Source organism: Malaya genurostris, chromosome 3 (genome assembly GCF_030247185.1).
Source record: "Malaya genurostris strain Urasoe2022 chromosome 3, Malgen_1.1, whole genome shotgun sequence".
In the NCBI taxonomy this organism is placed as follows: domain Eukaryota; kingdom Metazoa; phylum Arthropoda; class Insecta; order Diptera; family Culicidae; genus Malaya; species Malaya genurostris.
The window spans coordinates 197,455,234-197,480,167 of record NC_080572.1 but is presented as its reverse complement, the minus strand read 5'-3'; the positions used below and the strand labels follow the sequence as shown (position 1 = coordinate 197,480,167).

The window sequence follows — 24,934 nt, the reverse complement described above, 5'->3', positions numbered from 1 at the left end:
GTTATTTTATTTTTGCCGAGATGATTGCTGATTACTCGGCTGTGCGAATCTCGGCATTTTTTTGCCGAGACTCAGCTAAAAAATTTAAGTGTGTAGGAAATACAATTATTTGCCCACATGCGTACGTATAATAATACATATATACATATATAAGTTACGTAAATGGAGGTTTGGGTGTATCCAATATTAAGCTACATTGTTACCGACGTAACTGACAACACTTTTTCTACCACCCTGCAGTAATATTGATTTCAACAACTTGTACTTGCTTCCCACTTAGAAAAAAACGTTCAACGGTGGTCCTTCATTGGTCCAATACGTTGGATCATTGGTCCAATGAAAGTCCAATCGATCGTTCAACGGGAGGCCAACACGGGACCTTCGTTTGCCGATTTTGAAACAGACCGTTGAACCGAATGCCATTTTTTTCGTTCAACAAACGCGGCAGATAGAGGTCCATTGTTGAGCCATTTTTAACATGAGGAGTTGGAGCCCCGTTGGACTAGTTTTACTGAAGAATTTCTGAAGTTTTTTCCACTTATTTGTTTAAACTAACACTACATACCTGCACAATACTTCTACTTCTCGTAGAATAACAACAAATTTTCTTTCTGTGTAAAGGTAACACTTAGTTTTCACACTATTTTTGTAAGAGAGAAAACAACAACAAACCGTTCCAGCAAATTTAACGAATGTTTCGTGCAATATGTCGTTCAACAAGCGCTCAAAAATCAACAAAATTGAACGGCCTGCTGAGAGGGTTATGTCAATTTCTACCACACGCTTAAAAATAGTTACTCAAAAATGAGTAAGATCTCACTCATCTACAGAAAAAGTGGAACAACTCTAATTTAGAGTAACTCCGAAGTTACTCAAATTTGAGTTCTTCCACTGGAAACGATATTTGGGTAAAATCTACTCATTTACTGAGTAATATTTTATTTGAACATGTACCAAAAATAGAGTAACTATCACTCAAATTTTGAGTGAAATTTTATTTCACATATACCAAATTTGCAAAAAAATTGCTTCTTTTCTGAGTGTATTGTATTAAAATACCCACTTAGAAAAAAACGTTCAACGGTGGTCCTTCATTGGTCCAATACGTTGGATCATTGGTCCAATGAAAGTCCAATCAATCGTTCAACGGGAGGCCAACACGGGTCCTTCGTTTGCCGATTTTGAAACAGACCGTTGAACCGAATGCCATTTTTTTCGTTCAACAAACCCGGCAGACAGAGGTCCATTGTTGAGCCATTTTTAACATGAGGAGTTGGAGCTCCGTTGGACTAGTTTTACTGCAGAATTTCTGAAGTTTTCTCCACTCATTTGTTTAAACTATCAATACATACCTGCACAATACATCTACTTCACGTAGAATAACAACAAATTTTCTTTCTATGTAAAGGTAACACTTAATTTTCACACTATTTTTGCAAGAGAAAAAACAACAACAAACCGTTCCAGCAAATTGAACGAATATTTCGTGCAATATATCGTTCAACAAGCGCTCAAAAATCAACAAAATTGAACGGCCTGCTGAGAGGGTATTAAGTAATTGAACTCAATACTATATCAAGTGGTGATCGCTTGGAGTAGTGTGTCAATCGCAAATTAACATACATGTCAGTTATGCTCAGGCACCAATCATACACTTATTCCTCATAAATGACATTTGAGCATATTATTTCGATTCTAAAGCACAACACGGAGTTTATCATTCCGGTTTTTGCAGACACAACACCGTTTGTGTTGAGCGACTCACCCTCGAAATACGCGATCTCACTAACAAAATATACAACCTGTTGCTTCATATGGTTATTACAACTTTTAGACTGATCTTGCGAATAGTAACAAAAAAACGAGTTGTTAAACTCAAATTTAGAGTAGGAATTACTCAATATGATTGATGATAGCTACTCATTTTTTGACGTTTCCATGTATCATTTGAAAACAAGTAACAAGTACTCAAACTCTGAGTAACTTTTTCTAAGCGTGCAATCACGAGCTGGTCCGAAATTGGTCCTAAAAGTGGATTAACAATTGTCAGGTCCTGTCCTAGGTAAAAGTAACTAAATTTTGGTTTCTCGCAACGATTTATTTTATTGAAATAGTGACAAAAAAAAATTTTGTTTCATATAGCAAATATTGTTGCTTGGAACTACAAAACTAGATATTTGATTTGTCTCAGTGAGTTAGTTTATTTCAATAAATATTTTGTTAAAAATAACAAATATTTGACTTGTGCATTCCTGTCAGTTTCTTAACAAACAATTCCATAGAAAATTTAACTTGCAAAATAAGTTTACAATGAACTAACTTTACATGAAGGTAATCTTTATAGTGCTTTGAATTTATAAACTTGGCAGTTGAAATAAATGATAAGATATAAACCTAAAATGATTATTATTTCTACTTACGTGTTTTGTTTCTTAAAATCCTTTTTTTTTTTTGTTGTTAAAAGTAAAATGATTTCTTTCAAAATAATTTGGAGGGATATTTTTGATACATTTTTTGTCGATTTGTTTTACTTTAGCAATTCTAATTACTTACATTTATGAAATTACTATTATTTTCAAACCACAATCATGACTCGATGCTCTTGCATATCCTGCAGCAATTTTTTTGTAAAGAAAACGTGTTATGTGATATTATGAAGCTTCTAATATTATCAATACTTACGCTTGGATTGTTGAAATGCCCCACGAAAAACGAATGAGCAGATGAAATTTAACTTTTGGAAACACGTACAAACTATTTTGTTTATTAACAGTTGAAAAAGTTTCTCTGGTTTATAAGAACTATAATAAGAACTATCATTTCAACAGTAAACTGTGTTGTACCATTATACAAATTAGATAATAGATAAAAGGAATCATTTTTTTTATTAACATAACGATACATTAGAATTGAATCAACATAGATATTGCTAATAAAATCAACTCAACTTTTGTTGATAAGCGAAAGTTTATTTCAACAATAAAATCAGCTGGAACAGCAATTTTTTTCGTTTGGCCAGAACAAAATTTTGATTCACATCAAACAGAGATCGTTGTTGATGTTGAAGGGGGAAATTGGTTTGAAACAGTCATATTCGATTTAGAAATTAACATAAATCAAATTTTAAAATCTACTAACTGTTTTGTTCTTTCAAACAAGCTTCATTTTTTCTACGTGTACGTCAATATATGTTAGGATGAAAAATGCTAATTTATGAATTACAAGGATGCTGTAGACAGTTTTTATGAAAATAAGTTGACAATTCAGCTGTTTTTCAAAAAAGGGCGAATCTAACATTGACAACAAATGGAGCAAAACGTCGATGAATGCTTCGACTTTGTTTTCAAATCCTATTTAGAAATTATCGTATTTTTGTAGAATCCGAATATTTAGGTAAAATTGTAGGATTTTGAAGCATTTTTGGTAGGTGAGAGGAACTTGGTTTGTTTGCTTTTGTAAGATTAGTCCTTCTTTAAAAACAACTGAATTGAAGGTTACATTAAGGGGTTTAACACATAGTGTTAAACTAACAGCGATAAGACGTCAAGGTGAAACACTTGACCTATGTGAATGTGAATGTTTCAAATGAATTATTACATACAAATCAATTCGTACTCTCTTATTCTGTTTCTAACGCAAAATGCGATAGAATCCAGTCGACATCTTTCTATTGACTAAATGTCATCATAGACACACGGGGAGTCATGATATAAGAACTTGTTAGCAATTAGTTATCACACCTTTTGACGACCAAGCAAAATAAAAAATACCATGTTATAAAATTAAGTAGCTTTAATATGCATATAACTAGTCAACACATTAATCCTGCCATGCTACTGCATATTGTTCCTAGCAAACTCAGATGCTTGTTTAAGGGCCTGTTCGAGTAGTGCATCAAACTGAAGCGTCTTGATTTTTCTGCTCCGCATGTTACATACTTCGGAGGCATTCTGACCTTTGGGTGCGGCGACATTTGATTTGAAAACATTCCCCACCACCTTGACCCATTTTTGCGCATCGAACTGTTCCGTAACGCAGCTGGCTGGGACCGTTGCTCTCGCTTTCACGTGATCATCCGTTATGCTTACTACCAAGATCGGTCGATCCGGGAAATACCGTGTTGCCTTAATCAACTGAACTTCCTCAAGAATGAGTGAACTCTCCAAAAAGTGTACCACGAATGGGTAGTTTTGCAAAGGTTTTTCTTTTTGCAGGTTCTTCATTTCCATATCGATGAATTCTCGCAGCGATTCACGCGAGTGCTCTTTAAATCGTTTGTACAAATCTTGAATAATATCCAGGCAGCGTTGCCGCACCACGTACGGAAGATTGATATTATTTTCCGAGCCCACGAGAAGTACATTCTTCAATCGTTGAAGGCGCGTTTCCACGTTTGCCGTTTCCTTTACTAACTGTTTCTCCATGTCGTTCCTTAGCTGATTGACATCTTCGGTGATCTGTTTGCCCAGAAGATGAGCCTTGCTGGCAAATTGGCCAGCGATTGCATGGAAAACGTAGCAACCCGGTTTGGTCTGTGTGACGTTAGTGATGCAAAAATCTTGCAACTCTCCGGTTGACATGGCGTGAGTGCCGCAGCAAAATTCCGTTGAAATCAAAGATCCAATTTGCACAAGCCGGAGACCACGCTCAGGGTAAATTTCTCCCGGGATTGTGGTGACCTGTGGTTCGAAGTATTGTTCATATGAAACAGCGACAATCATAAGAAGGTGAGAAATATTTACCTGATCGAAATCAACTTCGCCTGCGTGGCAAACGCGGGTTGTTATAGTTTCGTTCTGTAGAATGATCTGCCGGATCTGATGTTCAACTGCATCGACATCATTAATGGCTACAGCCGCTCCACATATCGCTAACTCTAGCTTTAGTCCTTTGTCACCAACGAAACTGTTTCTCTGACAAATAGGAACTGCTAGTACTTTCCTAACGGTAGCATTCAGCAGATGTGTTGCCGTATGGTGTAGTATGTTGGAGCTTCGTCTGGCGGAATCCACAGCTAAAATTATTTCATCTCCAGCCGATAGTTTTGCTGCACCGTCGTCGATGGTATGCAGTATGAATCCTTGATTTTCGCTGACACTTTTTATTTCGTATTGAGTTGAAGCATCGCCGACTGTCCACAGACGTCCTTTGTCACTTTGCTGCCCACCGGATTCATAGTAGAAGTTGCTTTTCTCGGTAATGACATGGCACAATCCGTTTTCGGTTGTAAAAATTGATATTATTTTGGTTTTCAGTTGTGGAATTTCGTACGTTTGTTTATCCTTGTTGTACAGATAATTGTACTTATACTCATTTCGAGTAGGACAAATTTGGTTTTGACCTATCCCATGTTTTATTTTGTTAGAAGTTAACAAGTTTTCTTGCATCCGAGAGGCTAACTCAATCTTGGCTCCGTTTTTCAATCGTATAGAATAAATGACGTAGTCACTTAAGTCTAACTCCATTTGTTCGTGAAGTGCAATCTTAACCAGCAAGTCCTCGTCTAAACCGTAGGTATCGTACATCTTGTAGATCTGCTCTCCACTAAGACGAATAACTCGCTGTTCTGTTTTCAGTCTTTGTATCTCTTTCAACGCGTGTGGCAAACCAGGATGATCGACAATATCGGCCTCATCCAGGTAGGAAAGTTTATTCAACAGAGCCCGCGATTCTCGGCGCATGTTGGCACAAAGTTGTTGATAAGTGTGCTCCTCGTGTTGAATAATTTGTTGAGTTTCGGCTAGTTTCTTCCCCATTTCAGGATACGTGTCGCCTAATATTTCCACCACAACTGGAACTAGTTGACGCACAAGAGTCGGGTAACCAAAAATGCGATCGGAAATTGAAAGAGAACGGCGTACGATTCGACGCAGTTTGTGGCTAGAAGAATCAAACGAGACTACAATTAAAATATATGTGAATAAAACAATCACATATTTTACTTCTGTATAGGGAACATTCCATCCGATAAACATGCCGTGATCATTCTCGTATGATCCGCTACTATTCGATAGGCTGTATCCAATTCACATTGCTTCCCACTATCGTTGAATGTTCCTCGATATTGATTTTTTTGGGAAACCTGAAAGTTATATTCTGCGGTTGAGTAATTCAGTATTCGCTATACAATGATCTATACTTTTTGAATATGTTCTATTAATGGCATAAACAAATCGGTATCATAGTTGCTGTTTTTTCCCTGCAAATGTGCAACTAATCGTTCCAACCCCAGGCCAGTATCTACATGATGCTTCGGTAAAGAACTTATCTTTCCACTTTCAAGACTCCTATTGTACTGAACGAAAACCAGATTCCACACTTCGGTTAGGTCAGGGGCATCAGCGTTTACCAAGTGCTTCCTAGCTGTCGTATCTAGAAAACGATCGGAATGATCGATGTGAATTTCAGTACAAGGTCCACATGGACCGGAACTGCCCATTTCCCAAAAATTTTCCCGTATTCCAAAGGGCAAAATGCGTTCTGCTGGAACTCTGTGAATAAATTCCGGATAACTATATTGAAAACTAACTATATTTATATTGTGGGTACAAACCCCAACCGCTCCCAAATATCCTTGCATTCCAAATCGGCTGGTATTCCTAAGCTTTCGTCGCCTCCAAAATACGTAACATACAACCGCCTACTGTCTATTCGATAGCCTTCCCTCAAAAGTCGCCAGGCCATCTCACAGGCTTCCGCTTTAAAATAGTCTCCGAATGACCAATTACCTAGCATTTCGAAAAATGTGTGATGGTAACTGTCACTTCCGACTACGTTAATATCATTATGCTTGCCACCAACTCGAACACATTTCTGAGAGTTGGCTGCCCGTAGACAAGGTGCTTCTGCCGTGCCCAAGAAAACATTCTTGAATTGGTTCATTCCAGCGTTCACGAAAGCAATGGTCGGATCACTGAACGGCACTACCGAACTGGACCGCACAAGTTGGTGATCATTTTCATTCACGAAAAAGTCTAGGAACCGCTGGCGAATCTCTCTGCAAGTAGTGGGACACCGGGAACTGCTCGAAACTGCGGAGCTAACGTATCTTTTTAATATGCTGACTGGTCTGGGTGAACGCAGGAAGGGATGGGACATTATCACTTGACACTATTCGATGAATTTTTTTTTTCAATATCTACAAAATTTTGCTTATAATTTGATCGTACCATAAAGGATTTTGTGGAAAACACCGGTCACGCAAGTTTGTTTATTAATTTTTTGACGTTCTTTATTGCCAGTTCGTTAGGGATGCTTAAAACATGTGATATATTGTTGCAGGGTTGTGTAAAGTTTAACAGGTTTAACCATTGAATTCCAGAGTATAAATTTACAGAAACAATACCGTGATTCTAAATGCATATAATTTAGTTTCAGAAAAAATTAAGAGAGATTATGCTAGATACAAAAATAAGCTGGATCAAGCAAAGCAATCTACACACTTGAGGACTATTCACACCTTTCCGATTCGGTTAAGTGCTGACACGGCACCATGCACGGACATCGTACCATTGCAGCTCGCCGTCAGTGTAGCGCCAGGCAAACCTGAATTCGGCGTCACCGATATTTAATATTTTCACTGAAGTCGATTTGTCGGCGCCTTTACTGTGCCGAAACGGAAACGACAAGGAAGAATTCGAACAAAAACACAACGCTGACGTACACTGAATACACTTTCCTTGAACCGTCACGGAACTGAACCGGAACGGAACAGTGTGAATTAGGTTGCTGTCAAATTGCAAGCGCCACGCGAAGCGTCAAGACGCGCGTGCGAGCTAGTTACATTTGATCAAAGCAAACCTGTCAGAGTGATTGCGATGTGATTATAGTACAACGCATTGAATCGCTTCGCTCTGCGTTCCGCGCTCACTCTGATAGCAACCTTATGATCAATAATATTGTCGGACTCAGCAGGTGAAATCACAGACTAACAGATGTGACAGTATGAGTAAATTCTTATAAAATGATGCACTATCGGTACACCCCTTGTGTTATGTAAAAGTTATGTAAAAGTCGAATGGGATGAAGAATGCATTCGAACTCTAACGACAGTTTAGATTCGTTCGTATCACAAATCCGTCGGATTGCAGAATCGGGTTGATTGTATCAAAACGGGTTCGACTTTATATTGCGTTGGAGAATGAGAAGTAGGCACAATTCTGTATATGGTTTTGGCAATATGTATTAAATCTGTATTCTGCATGAAATTCGCATGGGCGTATACAAATCAATACATTACAAGAAATTCTGTATGAATGCAAATCTGTTGGTAAATGAATAAAATAAACACAGTCTAGATGACAGACAGGATGTTTTTGATAGGGTAACGTGGCGCCATCATGACATACGCGTACTGTCCCAACTAAAGGAATATTCGAAATGACCGTTGAAATGATTAAAGAATCCAATCTGAGTGTACTGTCTGTTAGTCTGTGGTGAAATGTCACGTTTTTTCAGTAACGGTCAATAAGCTTCATATTACATCCCTTTTGAAGAGAAATTGCAAATTTCTAACCATTGCAAATAAAGCCTTTAGCAAAGTTTTAGAACCAGACGAAAGAGAAAACGTTACTTATCCGTTATCCGGGTGCAAGGGAAAATATGTCTAATACGTGATGCCGCTTCTTTCTAAATGATTTGGGAACGTTGAACCATCTTGGTTTCGGTTATGTGGCTATGATACATTGATAGGTCTGTGGAGAAACATTTAAAATCTTTAACCGCCTCGGTTGTCGGGTCTACCTAAAACTAGATGCATTTACCTTAGTTAGGTACAACCCTAGTAAGGTAAATTTACATTAGTTAGGTCATTTTCGCTTGAAAAAAGGCGGGTGGGTAAAATCAGAGACATAACTGAATGACGTGAAACGAATAAGGGTTGTGGATTCCTGAAGGGTTGTGAAGGGGACAAGACCGATTACATAAAAAATACAATGTTCAAATTCATTCATATATTGAAAAATCCACAACAAATCGTTATTAGCCAGGATTTCTAAATCTAGGTAATTTATATTATATTAAGTACAAGAACTAACTTGTTAAACCCGTCCCGAAAATACAAAATGTATAGCGATTTGAAAGATTATCCACAAACCGAATTTAAGAATTGCCATGAACAATTTATAAGAGCAATAGGCAAAATCAATCATAAGAGCATTTCGGTTATAAAGTGAATGACTAAATTGACCGTCTTAAACAACATACACAAATATGTTTCAAACGTATTATTCAACTAAAAATACGTAATCATGGTTTATAAGCATATATAATTAATGACTGTTTTACCCTCGAACAAAACATGTCGTAGGCCCATTGAACTTAAGGATCAAGAATAAACCAAGTTAACTTGTGTTGGTAATTTGTGTATTACGTACATTTTATTTGGTACGTATGCCATAGATCTGTGTATTCATATATGCAGTGCACCGAGTTTATCAGAGTGGATTGCATGATTGAGATTCAAACAATCTTTTTTAACAATAATTTATTCTCAAATGAATGTTAAGCCTGACATCTTGGTTGAAATATCACTTTTGATCAATTTTTCACCAACGTTTAATGGAAAATTGCTTACATTTTATGAATGTAGATTTTAATTCCCTAATAAAAAAGTTAGCAACACTGCTTCAATGTATTCGTGTTAGATTGCGCTACACAAAATAAACAAAACTAAATATTTTCTGTTACAAAAGCAGTTTGCCGGAAAAATAAATAGTTTTACGACAACATTCCATATCCATTGCCTTTGGCGTGTTAAATTAAAGGTTCCTATTTTGCGGGTTTACTTGTGAAAGGTACGTAAATCTTTATATCGCAATAATTTCTGCAAGAGGAAATCCATATAGGAATGTGTTTGTTGCTAATCAAATGTGTCAGAAGAAGTAAGCTGAAACTGAAATAATTTTCGCTTTTCTTGAATTGCAATTTTAAGCAGTATGAACCGATTGGTTTATTTTTCAACCATATGGTAGATTTATTGAGTAAAATCAGGAAAAGAAGCGCCGGAATTTGTTTTTACGCACACATTGTTGGCATTACTCATACAACGATTTGTTTTAGTCTTTGTTAAGACGTAGAGGCGTCTTGAGCTAGTTTTAATATGATCAGTATCTAACTGGGAAACAGATTGGAAAACTGACATATGAACACAATGATGTAATGAAAACCGCGAAAATGTTACCGCAGAGACGGGACTCGAACCAGTAGCTAACTCCTAACCGGGGAAATTGTTTTACCAATTAAACTACCCTGCATATGAAAACACATGAAGAGAAAGTCCAATTGATTGGATGAAACTAAGCATGCTTCGCTGTACTTAGCCACCACGGTATTCACTTACAGTCCCGTATCGACGGAAACAAATTCAACAGAAACACGTACAATGATCACGAGTCTATTTCTACCCATCTATTCTTGCCGCACGATACTGATTCGAATCGTTGAAGGTCAATAAAAGGTTTGTGTACCTTTACCATTGTGTTTGAGATCACACAATCGTCACTGCTGCTACCACACACTAGTGGAGATCCATGAAATCGATGGATGATGGATCGTGGTTTTCATTACATCATTGTGTTCATATGTCAGTTTTCCAATCTGTTTCCCCGTTAGATACTGATCATATTATTACTCATACGCTTGCAAAGAGTCTTGCTCCTTAACCACTTAACCCTATTGCGTATTTGTATGTGTCGGTTTTGCGCGATACGCTTCGTGCGATGGTTCGTTGAATTCATGCAGCTGAAAATTTGCGCATTTTTTTTTGGCACAGAATTTCACCATAATGCTTGTTAATTCCAAATACTTCAGATAACTTCAATTTTATGTTAGTTTGTTGTTATCTCATACAACTTAAATTTTTATCATAAATTGCTGATCATATTTCCGTTGAAATGGAAACAAAAATATGTTGCTGCGTTAAATTCAGCAAGAGATATTCACAACTAAGTTCTACCCTTTCTTATACAAGGTAAACTTTGAAAAGGTGCCCTATAGTGAAGTAAGTCGTATTCACGACAAAACTGAAACGCACTTAGCAATTGCGGTGTTCAACTAAGTTGAAACAGACCCTGTCTGCTTGAAGCGAAACCAATCTTCAGTTCAGCAACGCCATCGCACGGCATCATATTCAACATATCATATCAATAGTATGGGTGCGCAGTGCTGCTATTTTGGCGCGCACGAATTTGACATTTGTCTCCCCTACTTCTATGTACGAGATTCGATGCGGACTCGTCTGAGGGCGCCATGCTTGCAAAAAAGGATGTTGCCAATGATTTGTTCGGGAAATGTGAGAGCTGGATATCTTGTTAATACGGTGTCTTTGGTTGAAACTAGGTTCGAAATTGGCTTTAAACAAACGGTTTGACAGCAGTTAGGATGGAATTAGGTTAGGATGTTAGGATGGAATTAGGTTAAGTATGGGCAAAGACACCATATTAACAAGATAGCCAGCTCTCACATTTCCAAAACAAATCATTGGCAACATCCTTTTTTGCGAACATGGTGCCCTCAGGCGAATTCGCATCGAATCTCGTACATAGAAGCAGGGGAAAGAAATGTCAAATACGTGCGCACCAAAATAGCAGGGCTGCGCACCCATACAATTGATATTATATATTGAATGTGATGCCGTGCGATGGCATTGCTTAACTGAAGATTGATTTCGCTCCAAGCTGACAGGGTCTGGTATGGGTTAGGTTTGACATCCAGAGAAAACGATATTAGAAACCTCCGGGTGCAAGATGTGAGTAGCACCTGCATCAAAGTGTTGTGGGTGTGTTCGGAGGTGACCGATAATGAATATAACACGACCCAAACATTAAAACTGACTTTATTAATAGACGCACAGTTAGAGGTAAAAACGCGTGTTCCTTATTCTACTACATATCACATTCTGATTCTGACACATAGACCGGATGCTGGTCGGTGCATCAACTGAGTGACAGTCGGGCTGCCACCAGTGAGCCCAGCGATTACTATTGGGTTGTAGGGATGGTCACGTCTCCAACATCTCCCCTTCTAATACAGCTGATAGGGATCGAACCATTGCGGAGCTCTTCGTACACGCGAAGAGCGGCGAGGAACCTGTACAGCTGAGTCGGCTTCATTAGCAGACTGAAATTCTGATGTTGAATTTGGCGTTGTCGAAGATGACGAAGACGATGCTGACAACGAAGACTCCGATGACAATGTGGGCCTTCTCAACAAGGTATTCGGTACTGACGACTGTCTCGAACTAGAGCAGCTTGGAATGGGTGCTACTGGTGTTGAATGTGCTAATGGATCTGGTGTGCAACGAGCCGGAAGGTTCCAAGCATCGAGTAGAATGCTGAGAGGAAGTTTCGTTCTATCTGTCAATGCTGGTACTCTGCGACTCTCAGAATCAGTACGATCTCGAAGCTGATTAATGTGGGACCGAATAAGCTTACCATTCTCGAGCTGAACGTTGTACATTGCACGACCTACACGTTCCAAAACTGTTCCTGAAACCCAGTGCCATTGGTTCTTGACGAATACTTTTGCATACACCGTATCCTTAACGATGAATTGTCGCTTTAAGGGATGAATCTCACTCGATTGTTCCGATTGTACACGATCGGATGGTGGACGGAGCAGATCCAAACTAGTACGAATCGGACGACCGAACAAAACTTCTGCTGGTGATTTGCCGTCTGGAGATGAAAAACAAGGTGTACTCCGGTAAGTCTGAAGAAATGTACTGAGAGCATCACACATTGTCGCTCTCCCCTCCTTAATCTTTTTAATCGAACGTTTAAACGTATCCACGAATCGCTCGGCTTGACCGTTCGGTTGAGGGTGGAATGGTGCTGTTGTAAGATGCTCGATGCCGTTGTTCGTTCAGTACGATTGAAACTCTGCACTGGTGAATTGGGATCCATTATCACTCACCAGCGTCTCTGGCATTCCCAAGCGAGCGAACAGATCTCTGAGGATTTTCACTGTGGCGGCTGTAGTGATACTTCTCGTCTGCACAATTTCAGGCCATTTTGAAAAAGAGTCTACGACAACCAGGTAGTATTCCCCGTCGATCGGTCCAGCATAATCAAGGTGAACGCGCTGCCACGGTTTCGATGATTTAGGCCATGACAACGGCGCTGACTTCGGCGGTGTTTTCGCAGCCATCGCACATTGACGGCAGGATTTGACGAAATCAACAATGTCGCTGTCGAGAGTTGGCCAATAAACATATGACCTGGCAATCGCCTTCATTCGCTGAATTCCAGGGTGGCCACGATGAAGTTGATGAAGACTACGCTTGCGATGGGGCGATGGTATAACCAGTCGATCGCCGAATAGTATGCAGCCTTGTACCGTGGTAAGAGATTCACGTCGAGCATAAAACCGTTTGAGCTCTGCATCGGTAACGGTTTTAGGCCACCCATCAAGGAGGTAACGATAAACTGCCTTGGTAATAGGATCGGACTGTGTAGACTGTTGTACGATCCTAAAACTTAAAGGAAGAATGGTTAATGCATCTTGTGTAACTGACCTTAAGTCATTTTCCAGAGAGACCGAAGCAATCACATAATCTTCCTCAGGCCTGACGTGCTGGCTGATCAGACGGGAAAGTATGTCAGCATTGCCGAATTTCGCTGTCGGAACGTGCTCGATGGTGAACTCATAAAGCAACAGCGTAAGAGCCCAACGTTGTAATCGGTTCGATGTGTAAGCAGGAATCCCTTTCCTTGAACCGAAGATTCTCAGCAACGGCTCGTGATCTGTCTGAAGATGAAAGCGACGACCAAACAGCATTTTATGAAACTTGGTCACCGCAAAAATTATCGCAAGTCCTTCACGATCGGGCTGACTGTAGTTTTTCTCTGCCGCTGTTAATGCTTTGGAAGCGTGGTATACAACTTTGAGAGTGCCGTCCGGAAATTTGTGTGACAAAGTAGCACCAATACCAATAGACGACGCATCTGCCGACACCACTATATCAAGTGCAGGGTTGTAGTGTGTCAACAGTAGGTCAGATTTCAGCAACTCGTTAAATTTGATGAATGCCGCCTGGCATTCTGCTGTCCACTTGAATTTCGCATCCGCTTTGAGCAGCTCATCAAGAGGATACCGCAGACAGCGCATACGAGGAACAAATTTTCCGTAGTAATTAATTGCTCCTAGGAAGGACCGAACACCAGATACATCAGTGGGCGGTGGCATTTCGTTAATGGCCTGAACTTTTGCTGGATCCGGACGAAGGCCATTGCGGTCAAGTAGATGACCTACATATTTGATTTGAGGCTGAGCGAAGATGCACTTTTCCACTCGAATGGTAAATCCAAACTCGCTGATTCTTTGAAACACTGCGCGAAGGTTTTCCCAGTGTGTCTCAGTAGTGACACCACCAACGACGACGTCATCCAAATAACCACACGTATGAGGAAGACCTGCCAGCATTGTATCGATAAGTTGCTGGAAAGCTCCCGGTGCTGTTTTGACTCCCGGTGGCAGACGATTGTACCGGTAGAGTCCACGATGGGTGTTGATGGTTAGTAAATCACGACTACTTTCGTCAACCTCTACTTGCAGGAACGCATCCGACAGGTCGATTCGGCTAAATACAGTACAATTAGCCAACTTGTTGAAAATCTCCTCCGGTAGCGGTAACGGGTACTGATGCGGTTGCAGTGCATTGTTGAGACCTGTAGAGTAATCCCCGCAAATGCGAATGGACCCGTTCGTTTTTCTGACAACGACGATGGGTGCTGCCCAGTCCGAAAAGTCTACCGGTGTGATGATTTTTGCTCGTTCCAGTCGGTCAAGTTCGTTGTCAACCGTGCTGTGTACTGCATAAGCCACTGGACGTTTCGGACGAAAAACTGGAGTTGCATCTGGTTTCCGTTCCAATTTCACTTTTGTTTTCGTGCACAACCCTAACTCGTTTCTAAATACACTCGGGTATGCCGCTTTGAGTGACTGCAAAGTGATAGCAGGAACACTGACGTTGTTGCAGTACATGTTAATGGGCAATGAAAAGAGACCGAATGCTTCCATCAAATCGATTCCGGAAAGATAAAGCGGGTTTTCGACCACGTAAAACTGACAGTGATGTTGTTCACCGTTGAAAGAAACTAGACAGCTGAACTTAAACAGAAACTGCAATCGGTCGCCTGACGCTGTTGAGGCTAGCTCATTTACTGGTGCAGTGGGTGGTTTACCTATTTTCTCCCACAAGCGTTTCGATACGATGCTAACGTCAGACCCCGTGTCCAACTGTAGACGCACCTTCACACCGTTCAGTAAAATTTTAACAAAACGGCGTTTTTGATCGACGGTATTTATACGGAGACTTACGGTTTTTGTTTTTAACGATCCTGGGTGCTTTCTGTTTCGGCTGATCTTGAAATTTCGCTTGGCAGAGGAACAATATCCCTCGCGATGTCCGATGTTGCCGTAGTCCTTGCATCTGTGGCTCCGATGAGTGCAGTCTCGAACGAAGTGCATTCCCCCGCAGTACCAGCAGGGTGTAGCGGGTATTTGTTTGCTCTTGTCTGGTCCGGCTGACTCCACTGGTGGCTTATGTTGACGTTTTGAAAACTGCTGTTTTCGCTTGATGAAATTCACTGATGACGTTGATGCTGATGACTCGATCATTGCCGTGTCCCGTTTCAGGCACAACAATCGCTGACAATCTTCCGAAAGATGCTCTAGTGTGACGTCATCACGTTCTTCGATTTTCGCCAGCAGCCGCGTTCGTATTTCGCCGTCTCCCTCTGACTTTAGCCCGCAAACAAACATTAAGCATTTAAACTGCTCTTCGGACAGCTTGCTCAGCTCGAATTCAACACAAGTCTTGTTGATTCGACAAGCGTACGTAACATAATCGTCGGTCGGTTGTTTGGTTACCTGTAGACACCGATACCGTTTACTGATGACAGACTCAGCAGCGCCGAAAAGAATTTTCAGCTTTTCCACTGTATCGCTGAATTTGTAATCTTTTGGCGATTTCGGCAAGATATAACTCACGTAACGTTCGTGTTCTGCTGATCCTAGTTTCCGCATGAGCAAGCGGACTTTCGCTTCATCGTCCAACCGTGCGGCATCTTGCTCGAACAAATCGTCGTATCTGCCATACCATGCAGCGAAGGTTATGTTTCCGTCCGGATCGTAGCGAAACTCTTTGATGTTGTTCGCCAGCGAGTCGAGAATCATTTCAGGGTTTGGAGGGACCTGAACATTGATCGATGATATGATACTCCGGAAGAAATCTTGCTGCTGCTGCATTAGCTGCTGAAAGAGCTGGTAGGTGGTTTCTGTAGAAGATGAGCTGGTATTCGCTGATTGTTGCGATGATGGTGGACCGTTGAAAAATGGAGCTGGATGACGCAGATGGTTTTGCTGCATTCCCGGGTGCTGTGGACCGCCAGGTAAGCCGGTTCCCGGTTGCTGATGCTCCGGATTGAGGTTAGATTCCGCCATGCTTCTCGTTTCCGCGTGGGTGATAAAGATTAGCTTCTGATCGCCAATTTAACTTAAATCCTCGTCGCCACTGTTGTGGGTGTGTTCGGAGGTGACCGATAATGAATATAACACGACCCAAACATTAAAACTGACTTTATTAATAGACGCACAGTTAGAGGTAAAAACGCGTGTTCCTTATTCTACTACATATCACATTCTGATTCTGACACATAGACCGGATGCTGGTCGGTGCATCAACTGAGTGACAGTCAGGCTGACACCAGTGAGCCCAGCGATTACTATTGGGTTGTAGGGATGGTCACGTCTCCAACACAAAGCAAACCGTGTTAGGACTATTTTTTGCTCCCGGATATCGGATAAGTACCGAGAAAACTTTCCTTTTCAATTTACTGTTATGACTATCTCTAAGTGAGTGAATTTCTCTTCAAAGTGAATGTCGACAGGTGACTCATAGACCGATATATAAAAATACATGACAAATGGCAAATCAAAACAACTAATTTTATTGATTAGCGGTCTTGACACGTGACAATATAATTTTCAACCCAAAGTATTGTAAATACTGTCAATCCAATTGGTTTGGTAGCTTATGTCCGTATTTTTCGAAAAAATCAATCGTTTGGAGCTACTATTATTGCAATTGAATCATTGAAAGAAGAGTTATTTGCACATATTAAACAGTCTCCTATCTGGAGAGAAAAAGTATTGCAGAATTGATGAGTTTTGATTTTTTGAATGTAAATAGCATTATATTTTGTAACAATCGGAAGGGCCTATCATGCGATATACCCTAATCACATATTGGTACCGATTTATGTTGCTTGATTAAAATGTTTAGGTGCCCGACAACTCACGGGCAATGCGGGCTATCAGCTGGAAGTACAGGGTCCGGCACTCGAAGTGTAACCACAGACTAACAGACAGAACACTCAAATTAGATTCTTTAACCATATAAACGGTCATTTCGAATATTCCTTTAGTTGGGACAGTACTCGCATATGTCATGATGGCGCCACGTTACCCTATCAAATACATCCTGTCTGTCATCTAGACTGTGTTTATTTTTTTCATTTACCAACCGAGTTGCCATTCATACAGAATTACCTGTAATGTATTGATTTGTATACCTCCATGCGAATTTCATGCAGGATACAGATTAATTACATATTGCCAAAACCATATACAGAATTGTGCCTACTTCTTATCCTACAACGCAATACAAAATCGAACCCGTTTTGTTACAATATTTACTTGCTTCTGGTCTTAATTTCGGATGAAAATTACCAACACAATCAAAAATAGTCTAGATGAACAACGTTGAGTAAAATAAATGTTTACTTTCCAACATCGCTAAAAAAGTTAAATATATTATCAACGTACTCCAATAATTTATTGTGACGATTCATTATCAAATATTTTGATGAAATCAGGCAACCCTGTAAGCAGCTGATCGGTGTTGACAAACGAGGGGAAACCAACTAGTAAAAAACCTTTTACGTAACACAAGGGGTGTACCGATGGTGAATAGTTCGCGCAGTACAATATAGGTGGTACTATTGCATCACGAAAAATGATTTTTATAACAATTTACTCATACTGTCATGTCTGTTAGTCTGTGGTGTAACCAATTAAAAAGGCCATAAATTCAGTTTGGAAAATTACTTTTACTTAATTCAAAGTACAAAATGTGTAAAAATAATACAACATTCAGAATCAATTCACTTTTGCTCGATATGACCACCTTTTGCCTTGACTTGATGACTTGAGAGAGCGAAGGAGTTGCTTCGTTTGGCTGAATGTGACTTGCAAATATTTTGGCCCACTCGCGGACAATAACTTTTTTCAGCGTCTCGAGACTGGTGTATCTTTTTGTTCGGACTTTGCTCTCCAAAATGGCCCAAAGAGAATAATCCATTGGATTCGCATCTGGTGAATTCGAGAGCCATTGTGTGGACGTGATGAAGTTCGGAACGTTGTTTTTCAGCCATTCTTGGTTCACTCGAGCTTTGTGAGACGGTGCCGAGTCCTGCTGAAACGTCCATGGTCTGCCACCGAAATGTTTGTCTGCCCACGGCTTCAAAGCAACCTCCAGAATACTTTCCCGATAATATGTCGCATTTACCTTGACGCAGGGCTCGATGAAAACGATTGGAGAGCGCCCATCTACGGTTACAGCGGCCCAAACCATTATCTGTTGCGGGTGCTGCCTCCTGGTGGCCAATCGATGACTCAAATTCTCGTATGAACGGTCGGTCAAGTAAACCCTATCGTTTTGAGAGTTTACGAATTGCTCAATTGAAAAAAATTTCTCGTCAGAAAATACAATGTTCGGAAATTGACCGCTTTCGGCCAAACGAAGCAACTCCTTCGCTCTCTCAAGTCATCAAGTCAAGGCAAAAGGTGGTCATATCGAGCAAAAGTGAATTGATTCTGAATTTTGTATTATTTTTACACATTTTGTACTTTGAATTAAGTAAAAGTAATTTTCCAAACAGAATTTATGGCCTTTTTAATTGGTTACACTTCGAGTGCCGGACCCTGTAGGAAATGTTCACCGTGATCCACACTGGGCGAAATCAAAGGAGCCAGATCCGATTTCCTGTCATGACGCCATCTTGATGAGATCTAAATCGGAACTTCAAAATAGAGATGTGCGAAACAGCTCATACCGGTGAGCAGCTCTGAACCGATCAGCTCACTAGAGTGAATCGATTCAATGCATCAGCTCATCAGCTCATTCAGATTGAACTGATGGTTAGTTTTTAGCGTCGTTTTTCTTGCGCCGTTTCTCTTACTCCGTTTTTCTTTCATATGCATGATCGAAATCATTAATGCACAAAGAACAGTGCTATGCGAACTAATTTGTGCGCGAATCATTATTATGTCACATTTATTGGCATCCCTGAATGTACCGTAGCCTACTGCGTGAGAGGTAAAATTTCTTATTGACAATGGCTCATTCTATCTGTTAAAGAAGGATAGATACACATTTGGAAGAACGAACAAAAGCTCATGTACACATTTCTTCTCATTTATAACTCGCTCTTCAAGAGCCGAAGATCCGTTCAGCTCGTAGCTTGTTTCCACCTTACCAGTGCGGTGAACTGGTGAGCTGCGGTTCTTTTAAAAAGAGCTGTGAGCTGTCAGCTCACTTTAAAGATTCGATTCACTGGAGCAGCTCAGGAGCGAATTGCCCATCTCTACTTCAAAATCACCTGATTGCAACGAAAATAAACAATCATTAATGCAATTGTTTTATAGTTTACGTTGTTTATTGCACGAAAATTAGTGATTTTTGGATCGATTCTCTAACAATAACTTGTCGGTTTACCTAAAATACAGCAGATAGTGTTTTTTAAAATCAAGTGGAGGTAATTTTCACAATTTGGGTTCGAAACGCGAGGGGCTTAATGTAATCAGTGTACTTTCAAATGGGTGGTGCTGACGTATCGGAGTCAGATGGTTGATCAAATTCCGTCACCCCCGTCCCTCGGCGAACGACCAAATACAGGTCATTGATAGTGATATCATTAAAAATCTCACCGGAAATGCACATCAGTGACGTAGTCACATTTGTTTGAATTTATAATTTTTTTTTCAAGGAATTGGTCATCATTTTCTACCTCAACAACAAGAAATGCACTTGTTTACATACACTAGTTAATTGTCTTTATATTTAATCATTAATATTATATACTGTTTGCTCATTATTATTTATACTCTTCATTTCCTATCCAGTGGTAGACTTATTCAGCTGCACCTTTTCCTTCTGCTACTTCGTTCTCTATTCCTTCTTAGTTGATAGTTCCCGTTCGATTCCCTATCCCTTCATTGTTGCCGATCGCAAATGTATAGAGAATAATTAATAGTTTGTTTTTACAATTTTCAAAGCTAGATGTATATTTGTATTTTATATATGATTTTCCCATTTTTCTGTTCTATATTATTATGATTTATGTTATTCAGTGTGTTTGCTCACTTTAAGTTTTCGAATTTCAAAAGAAAAGTAAAAATATTCGGTGAATGTTTTCTTAGTAAATATAATTACATAATACATAGATTCATAACACATGTTTGTGGGAGTGTTTTTTTTTCTGATAATGTGGTGTAAATATGTATGAATGTCTGTGTACATGTGAATGTTCTGCGTGTATGTTCATGAATTTCTACATACTCAATTTGTTTATGTTTTTGTTTCCCGCTTGCTGCCGTTAGTCTATGTCAGTTATGTTTTACTCTGTGTGTTTTCAACTTACTCCGCAGTTGATGTCTAAGTATTGATAAGAGATTTTACGAACTTTTCTGTCGTTGAATTGAGTTGAAAATATGTTCTGCCTTGTATATTTGTCTTCTTTATATTCAACTATTAGTGTGACAAATAAAATCACTTTAGCAATTTTTGTTCCATTGAGTTAATCTTCGTTTTACAGTTTTACTGGATATATTTATTACTCGAAACTGTTTTTGTTTTCATTACTGTTATGAAGCAAACGTTATATTTATCTGGAGTCATAGTTAACCAAATACTAGTTATTGCGGTGGTAGTTTGCGATCTTTGGAAAGATTGATTGTGTTGAGTTTACACGTCAATTCAACGTTGTTTTCTGTATGATATGAAAGACGTTAATAGACAGGATGGCTATTTTTCCCTAAAAACTTTTTTTTGTAAGAGGACACAGAGAAGTGTTTTGAAGTATTTTCTGATGATTATCATGACATTATCGATATTACTCTATTATCATCCTGATATTGTACCTAAAGTTGCCTTATTGTTTGGCCGGAGAAGCAATTATAAGTGGAAAAAAACTTATACGAACACGGACAAGTTAACCGTTCAAGCAATTATTCAGAGATTAAAAAAAAGTTTCATGGTGGCAAATGTTTGAAGATGCCTTTTTTTTGTTTCCAATGACTTTCAACTATAAGCAAGTGCGAAACTACAAATTAGAGGTTCTTAAGTAAAAACAGTGATATAATCATTCGTGCTTTAATCTTTCGCTAACGCTTACAATGGTTTAATAGCATTCTCTAGTATTTTCCACTATTTTGTTATTTGGGTCCTATAGTAAATTTGTGTTTCCCTAATGATCAATTTTTAACAATTTTTAGCCCTTAGTGTATGTTCTTCCTTATGGCAAACCAAATGTCACGCTGCAGTTAGGCATTCTTGTTTGATAATCTCATTGGAACTTGGCAATATTGAGTTGTGATCTCGTTTTACACTTACTAAAACTTTGGTATATTTATTATATTCTTCGATATTGTTGGTCTTCTCGTTTGTGGTTACTTACTGGTTCCGCTTAATTCAATGTTCATTGGTGTTTATGCGACATCCGGACCGGCAAAGATTCTGAATTTCTCGGATGCCTTTGTGAAGAATATAGACGAAAATGGATTGATTTCAGTATTTAGAATGGGCGGTTGTTTTCCGAAAGATTTTTATTTTTTTTGATGATCGATTCGTAGTGGTTTCTTTTGAAAAAGTTTTCTAATAACGCTCTTGAAATTACTCAGAACTGAAGCGTTAGTTAGAAATAATGCATGGAAACTGAATCGCCAACTAAATTGTATCTGATCATCCTAAACTTGGAACTAACTCCGAATGTTGTTTTTCTTGTATTCTTTTCAGTTTTACGACTAACTACTAGAAGTTGATTTTTATAGAAATGTGTAGAAGCTAGTTTTTCACAAAAAATATATGGCAAAGTAGAGTGTTGTATCTGTTTTTTTTGTGATTATTGCGGTGGTTTTTTCGATGGAAATCTAAAAAATCACTTATCAGATTCCTGTTTGCATCCTATGTGTCAATGATAATGGGTTAAAAGTTATATGTCAGTGGTTTGTATTCTCTTTTACTTAAAAGTATTAGCAAAACAATGTTGAGGTACAGAGAGGATCTCATAATTGCCTCAACAAGATCACATCAGTTTCATAGGATATATTTGTCGAATTAATTGTAATAAAATGAACAGCACCACTTCTGTAGTTATTCAGTTTAGTTGGTTCAAATATGTGAACAGTTTAACAATGTAAATATATAGTATTTAGTGTATTCAAATGATTCCTGTGTTGAGTTGTATAATTATGAACGTACCGAATTGAATGTTTTGCTCTTGTTGCGTTCTTTCACAACCTATCAATTCTATCTGTCGTTAGCTACTTTATGAATTTGAAATAAAAACTTACAAATGGTTTCTGTAAAATATCTCTGCTAAGTCCTATACGTTTATAATGCATAGGAGACCGTGAACGATAGTTGAAGTTGACCGTTAAATGCCTGTTTTCATTTATTTCAAATTTCTTCCCAAAAAGACTAACACAAGACAGAAAAATCTCGAAACCCTGCAACTACGACGAGTTGGAATAGATACTTGCAGCACCATCTATCGTAGAAGCTACAAAACTCAATTGAGCGCGTTGTAGTTTCTTAATTGACAGCGCGAAAAAAAGGAAAATTATGTGTAAGCTTTGTGGAAGTAAGAAGCGCTTGAGTAATAAGGTGGAACTGTAGGTTGACAGCAAAATCGATAGTTGAAAAGAAACGCAACATTGGATGCCTGAATCACGAATCTCGATGACTGTTTCAAATAACCGTATTAGCAAGTGATAGCTTCACAGATAAAAATATTTTGTGAATTTACATTTACTTTCATGCACATATTTGGAGCAGGCAATTGAATGGAAAGTTACATTACAAAACTAAGCGGTTTGTAAATATATAGTCTTGTTCAATGAAAAACTAAATGAATTTTAATGTAATCAATCATGGTTTTAAATCAGATTTTCGTTTCAACTGATGTCTATTTCATAGTACTATCGGTTTACATGTCGTTTAAGTTTCATCTTTTCTTTCTGTGTTCTTTTTGTTTATTTCTTCTTTTACTGAATTTACTGAAAGACGAAGTTTTCATATACCATATCATAAATCATTAGACGAGAAAATGCAGAGAAGCTGTCACTTGCTGTTGTGGGTTCTCGAAAAAAAAAATCATCGAGGATTATGAATCTACTTTAACCTGGTGATAATCTGACGGTTTGTTATAGACTTTGATTTCCATCTGTAAAGCGGTGCCGAAAATCAAATGTTTGTAGTATGTTCTCCGATTGGAGCATTACATTTTTCTCAACATAGTAATTTTGATGATTTGTTGTGTATATTTTCGTCTGTCTACTTTCTCTCTCGCAGTGTAGTAAATCGCCTTCATTTTGATGATTAGTTCAAAAGTTAGTGTGGCCGCTTCTTTTACTGGTTGTACTGATTTCCATTGGACATCAACGATGCGACGTCTTGCACGAGCGCCGCTACTTGCGCCGGTTGGTCACCTTGCATTTGCATTGGAACCTGTTGAACCGGATACTGTTGAGACATCATCGGGTGCTGAGGTTGTTCAGCTGGCATAAATTTCGCTGCACAAATTGGAAAAATAAATATGAGTAAAATGTTACTTTACTTATCCAAAATACAATGTCCAAGCTCAGAAAACGCAATTTTTTGTTACATTTAATTAAGACATTTGCAGCTACAAGCACCATTTTTGCTAATTATATTACATAGTTGAGAAGTGCACTGACAGTGAGTCACCCTGGAGATATTATCTGAAACGTCAATAGTTACGACATTGCCTGAACATAGCTAATATTTGCATTATATACAGGTATTATTATGCATTATTCATTGATTTTCGATAGTATTACGGCAAATAAGGTTTAGTGCACAGAAGTTTTCTTACGGTATTTTGAAAAGATGACAAGTTCGTTGAATGTGCAAAACACGATTGTAGTAAGCAGGTGTGCAAAACTATCAGAAAGTAGATTTTCTAAGCAAACTATAATAAAGATGCATTTTCGCACTGGTTTTATTCACTAGTTACATTTGTTCGGTACGATAGAACGTAAGAGCACTAACTTTTTCTTATTTCTGCATAGGGATCGCGGGTGATCTGTCGGATGAAGTCTAACTTTCAAATCTAATTGTAAATAGTTTTTCCGCTCAAATTTATACAGCTTCTTCAGAACATTCAAGCTGAACTAAAATAGATATCAAAGCAAATTTTCATACAGACTCTATAGAAGAACGAAAACTAGGATTTCTTCTCTGAAAATAACCTTAAAAAATCCCCAAATTAGCATTAGAATACGGCAGTCACACAAGTGGAACCTCTTTAGACGATACAAGAGGGTGGTATTAGATGAGATAGATGTGTGAAATGAGATCCAACCAACAGTGATACAGTATGGGCATCAACCGGCGTGTACAAAGTATCATGTACGTGTTCAGCACCATTTAATCGGGTTGTCTTCTGGAATGTGTTCACACATGTGCCAGAGTAGCTTAGTTGGTAAAGCATCTTTGCAGTAAAAACTATAAGGGAGAACCCTATGGGGTTGTTCGAACTGTTCACGTAGGACTAAATAATTATTGTCACTCCTAACATTTGTTTTTATTATTTAGATAGCAGTTTTTTTTTGTGTTCTATAGAAATTTGGT

At 38.8% G+C, this 24,934-nt stretch overlaps 4 protein-coding genes and 1 long non-coding RNA gene across 8 annotated transcripts in view; 1 reads left to right on the top strand and 4 right to left on the bottom strand.

The window, feature by feature from the left end:
* The first annotated feature begins 2,134 nt into the window (after window positions 1-2,134).
* LOC131437761 (uncharacterized) lies at window positions 2,135-5,898 on the top strand. Its single transcript, XR_009230818.1, has 4 exons — window positions 2,135-2,331; window positions 5,432-5,514; window positions 5,577-5,639; window positions 5,762-5,898. It is a non-coding gene; the product is annotated as an uncharacterized LOC131437761 (long non-coding RNA).
* Window positions 3,775-7,235, bottom strand: LOC131437760 (alanine--tRNA ligase, mitochondrial). The gene is made up of 5 exons (XM_058607317.1): window positions 6,554-7,235; window positions 6,140-6,491; window positions 5,943-6,082; window positions 4,743-5,880; window positions 3,775-4,679 (listed from the first exon to the last, which is right to left on the bottom strand). Exons 1-5 carry the CDS (start codon window positions 7,096-7,098, stop codon window positions 3,834-3,836), a joined length of 3,021 nt encoding a protein of 1,006 aa, XP_058463300.1. The 5' UTR covers window positions 7,099-7,235; the 3' UTR covers window positions 3,775-3,833.
* Window positions 7,236-11,817: 4,582 nt separating this feature from the next.
* LOC131437638 (uncharacterized protein K02A2.6-like) lies at window positions 11,818-16,683 on the bottom strand. Its single transcript, XM_058607112.1, has one exon. It carries the CDS (start codon window positions 16,441-16,443, stop codon window positions 12,862-12,864), a length of 3,582 nt encoding a protein of 1,193 aa, XP_058463095.1. The 5' UTR covers window positions 16,444-16,683; the 3' UTR covers window positions 11,818-12,861.
* LOC131434159 (uncharacterized protein K02A2.6-like) lies at window positions 12,022-12,738 on the bottom strand. Its single transcript, XM_058600810.1, has one exon. It carries the CDS (start codon window positions 12,736-12,738, stop codon window positions 12,022-12,024), a length of 717 nt encoding a protein of 238 aa, XP_058456793.1.
* A 3,406-nt stretch (window positions 16,684-20,089) lies between the features above and the next one.
* The window catches only part of LOC131439253 (vesicle-associated membrane protein 2-like), a 38,957-nt gene continuing 34,112 nt past the window's right edge, over window positions 20,090-24,934 (bottom strand). Inside the window, exon 6 of one of the 4 annotated variants that reach the window (XM_058610044.1) lies at window positions 20,090-23,853. In XM_058610044.1, coding sequence (XP_058466027.1) covers window positions 23,690-23,853 — 164 coding nt within the window. In that variant the 3' untranslated portion in view covers window positions 20,090-23,689. The remainder of the gene's footprint in view (window positions 23,854-24,934) is intronic. The other 3 variants (XR_009231089.1, XR_009231088.1, XR_009231090.1) reach the window with 3 other exon arrangements.